Here is a 3428-nt window from a genome sequence, read left to right as displayed (position 1 = left end):
TTTCAAAGATTCCGTTGAAACGGATCCGTGATTGACGATCCGCTGGTTACGCTTCCGCTTTATCCGCTCCATGGGACGGTAGGACCGTTTGGCGACGCGTACTGAACACACGCACACAAACACGCTTGTGACGTATGCACCTAAAAGGGCAAACGTCATAACCTCCAAAGTGAAGCCAGTTGTACGGCAAAAAATCTATGTTGAGATCGAGATCGCCAAGGTATTCGCCACCGCTTAATCTAGATCCAAATCACCTAGATTACCCCGAGAACAGTGTCACCACGTCGATTTACATTTCAGATCCAGATCGCCCTCGTTTTCTCCTCGAAGAGGATCATTTCGCTTGCATTCGCCGAAGAATTTTTGTGACTTTTGCGTGACATCGGTGTACGGCAGTGTCGAGATCAAGATCGCCAAGGTCATCGCCAAGGTATTCGCCACCGCTTAATCTAGATCCAAATCACCTACGTTACTCCGAGAACAGTGTCATCATGTCGATTTACGTTTCAGATCCAGATCGCCCTCGTTTTCTCCTCGAAGAGGATCACCTCGCTTGCGTTCGTCGAAGAATTTTTGTGACTTTTGCGTGACATCGGTGTACGGCAGTGTCGAGATCAAGATCCCTACTCCGAGTCAAATACGCCGGTGATCTTTGAGCTTTGCCCTCTTCCCCCCATTCGAGGAGTATAATCATTTATACTCTCGTGTCTAAAACTTGTTTTCGTAATTAATTATTAATTAAATTTATAATAATATATTATCTTAGTATTATGTTAGCCTTTTTTTCAACAACGTTATTTCAAAATATATTTTTATCTTCTACTGTAATTCATTTTCTACTTTGTTCTAGATTTTTATATTAGCATCACATTACTTTTAATGTCATTATTTTCTCTTATTTTCTATGCCTGCGCACAAATTGAGTTGTATTAAATATATTTATTCAAAATTGTGTTATAATTAATGCTTATATACCTGATATGGCGTTTAATTAACAAAGAAGCCAGTATAGTCTAGAATAACAAATATGTAGATAGTAACAAATAAGATAGCAGTAATAAATTTGCGAAGAGTGAATCAGTGACAATAACTCAGTTAATCAGATTTATTTTTATTACAAGTAATCATTACAATATATATCACTGATTGAGAATACGTTTTACAGCGAATAGTATCACAACACAAAATATACAGAGAAAGTGCGGACGAGCGTTCATTTACAGCGCCGAGAAAGAAATCAATCTCACTCACACCTTTATGAACCAAATTACTTTCATTAATCGATATTATGCTAGCGACGGCGACATAAAACATCATGGACATTCCTGTAATGGCCATAATAGCAGAGCGCAAATCATCTGATACATTGGACGTGACAGCGGAGCTAATAAGTTGTGTATCTTCTGGAAAAAAAGGATAATGAAATCAAAATGATAGATTTCGATGCCTTAATGATGCGTTATATCTGATTAAAAGCGTGAAACGTACCGCTCAATCTCCCGACTAGTTCTCCCGTACTTTCTCTGTCAAACATTGCCGTTTCCTGTTGAAGGATAGCGGCGTACGCCTGTTTCCTAAGGGACTGCGTGATTTTGTGTTCCGCCGTCGACATTAGACAAACTCTGCCAAAGTTGCTCACACCGCCTATGAGAAATATCACAAAGAGAGCAAGCGGGGGCGGCCAGCAAAAGTAAAGTCTTCAATTCCGAGCGTCTCTTCGCCTTAACCGCATGTACTACGGGCATAGATGCGTCGGACCGGATAGCGTTGGTCGTATAGTGTCTCAGTCCGATGAACACGCGGCCCTTCCTCGAGAATCTGACAATCCTGCTTGTGTCGGCCTTCGATTCGGGTTAACCTAAACACAAAACAGTGTCACTCAGGATTTCATTGGAACATCATCGTGACTACGCATATGTACGATCGAATACGTACGATCAGCTTTGCGGGAAACTGTCCAAATTCTCCTGAGTATTCTGTTGTGTATTAGATCGCAATAATTCCTAATTGCACGCACCTCGTATGTAAATACTCCGTTTCTTCTCTTTTCTCTACTGCTCTAGTGTCACTAGTGCACTTTCTACACTCAATATGACACCTGAACCCAAGAAGGAGGGCTCGACCCACACGTACGTTACGATGGAACTGTGTGAGTGTGCGATCCGCTTAAACAATGTTCAAAAGATTTTTAAGCGTATCAAAAACGGCGGATCGTCTGTGATTGGTCGCAGAGTCAATACGCCCGATACGCGCGTATCTCGATACGCGCCATGGGACGGCACCCTAAAGGGAGCCACAGACAGGACGCGTCAAGCGTCAAGCAGCGAGCAGCAACCCAATTGAACCCAATCAGTGAGGTGATATCAGCAGTGGCGTAGAAAATATCGTCTCGCTGATTGGTTACTGCTCGCTGCTTGACGCTTGACGCGTCCTGTCTGTGGGAGCCTTAAGATACTCATAATGGTAAAATAAATGTCTAAACGCTTAATACGGACGCTATTGGTCCTCGCTCGTACCCTCGGGCACTATTGATCGCAATACGCGCGAATCCTACGTAAATGGTTCACTGTTCCTTGGGAACCAATCGTGGATCGATCTCTAGACTTAACAACAAAATATACAATGTGTATAGCGTAAATATTATGGTGACTGTTTGTACGTCGGGAAATATCATTATGACGGAAATGAAAATCATTAGGGTAACCACTAGGTATTCTTTCAGCTTCATCCCTTACAGAAAAGTATTACTGACTAAATACTTAAAATCTCAGTGATTTAATACTGTCAATATTTATTTGGGAAATACTGGAAAAATACTGGTAGTGATAAATATTATAGGTAGTGATTAATACTACACAGAACTACTGGTGCTTAGTATTGAATTACTCACCGATATTTCGATTTCCGATATTTACCCGGCATAAAAATTTTTTTTTTTTTGAAATTTCATTATTATTTTAGTATTTTATAACTAAAGGGTACCCCACAGTAAGATAGGCAAAATGCCACTGTCAATGAAACGGAAAAATGACTTTGGATCTGCATAAGTACACTAAAAAAAGAATTTTATTTTACGATTTTTCCGACTATCCATCCCCCCTCCTTTTCCTAGTAGCACCAAAAAACCGCTTTTTTCAAAAATTATTTTTTTCTCCGGTTCTTTTACGTTAAAAATTTTGAAAAAATTTGAGACTATAGCTTATAAAAAGTACTTAGCACACAATTTTTTTGAGCTTTAGGCGCGTTAAATATCTAACCTAAAAAAATAAAATAAATATTTGAATCAATTTTTTTCTAATTTTTTGTATAGTTGCACGTCTAATTACTCTAGAAAATTGTATATTTTAGTGTTCTACATGTATTAGAATTTTTTCAGATTTTTTGGAATGGTGGGCCGTACTCAAAAATGCGAAAAACCCTATTTTTAG

At 39.4% G+C, this 3428-nt stretch overlaps 1 protein-coding gene across 2 annotated transcripts; it reads right to left on the bottom strand.

Annotated features, from left to right (window-relative positions):
* Nucleotides 1-1087: 1087 nt before the first annotated feature.
* LOC112468528 (ATP-binding cassette sub-family B member 10, mitochondrial-like) lies at nt 1088-2149 on the bottom strand. Of its 2 annotated transcripts, none has more exons than XM_025037748.1 (3): nt 1936-2149; nt 1489-1858; nt 1088-1403 (listed from the first exon to the last, which is right to left on the bottom strand). In XM_025037748.1, the coding sequence occupies exons 2-3, from the start codon at nt 1610-1612 to the stop codon at nt 1096-1098; spliced, it is 432 nt and encodes a 143-aa protein (XP_024893516.1). In that variant the 5' UTR covers nt 1613-1858; nt 1936-2149; the 3' UTR covers nt 1088-1095. The 2 variants fall into 2 exon arrangements, with proteins under 2 accessions (XP_024893516.1, XP_024893517.1); XM_025037749.1 differs by having other exon boundaries at nt 2018-2149.
* Between the last annotated feature and the right edge of the window lie 1279 nt (nt 2150-3428).

This window comes from Temnothorax curvispinosus, unplaced genomic scaffold, assembly GCF_003070985.1.
Source record: "Temnothorax curvispinosus isolate PA1 unplaced genomic scaffold, ASM307098v1 QBEX01018565.1, whole genome shotgun sequence".
NCBI lineage: Eukaryota > Metazoa > Arthropoda > Insecta > Hymenoptera > Formicidae > Temnothorax > Temnothorax curvispinosus.
The sequence above is the reverse complement of the archived record's forward strand: the minus strand, read 5'-3'. Positions and strand labels throughout refer to the sequence as shown.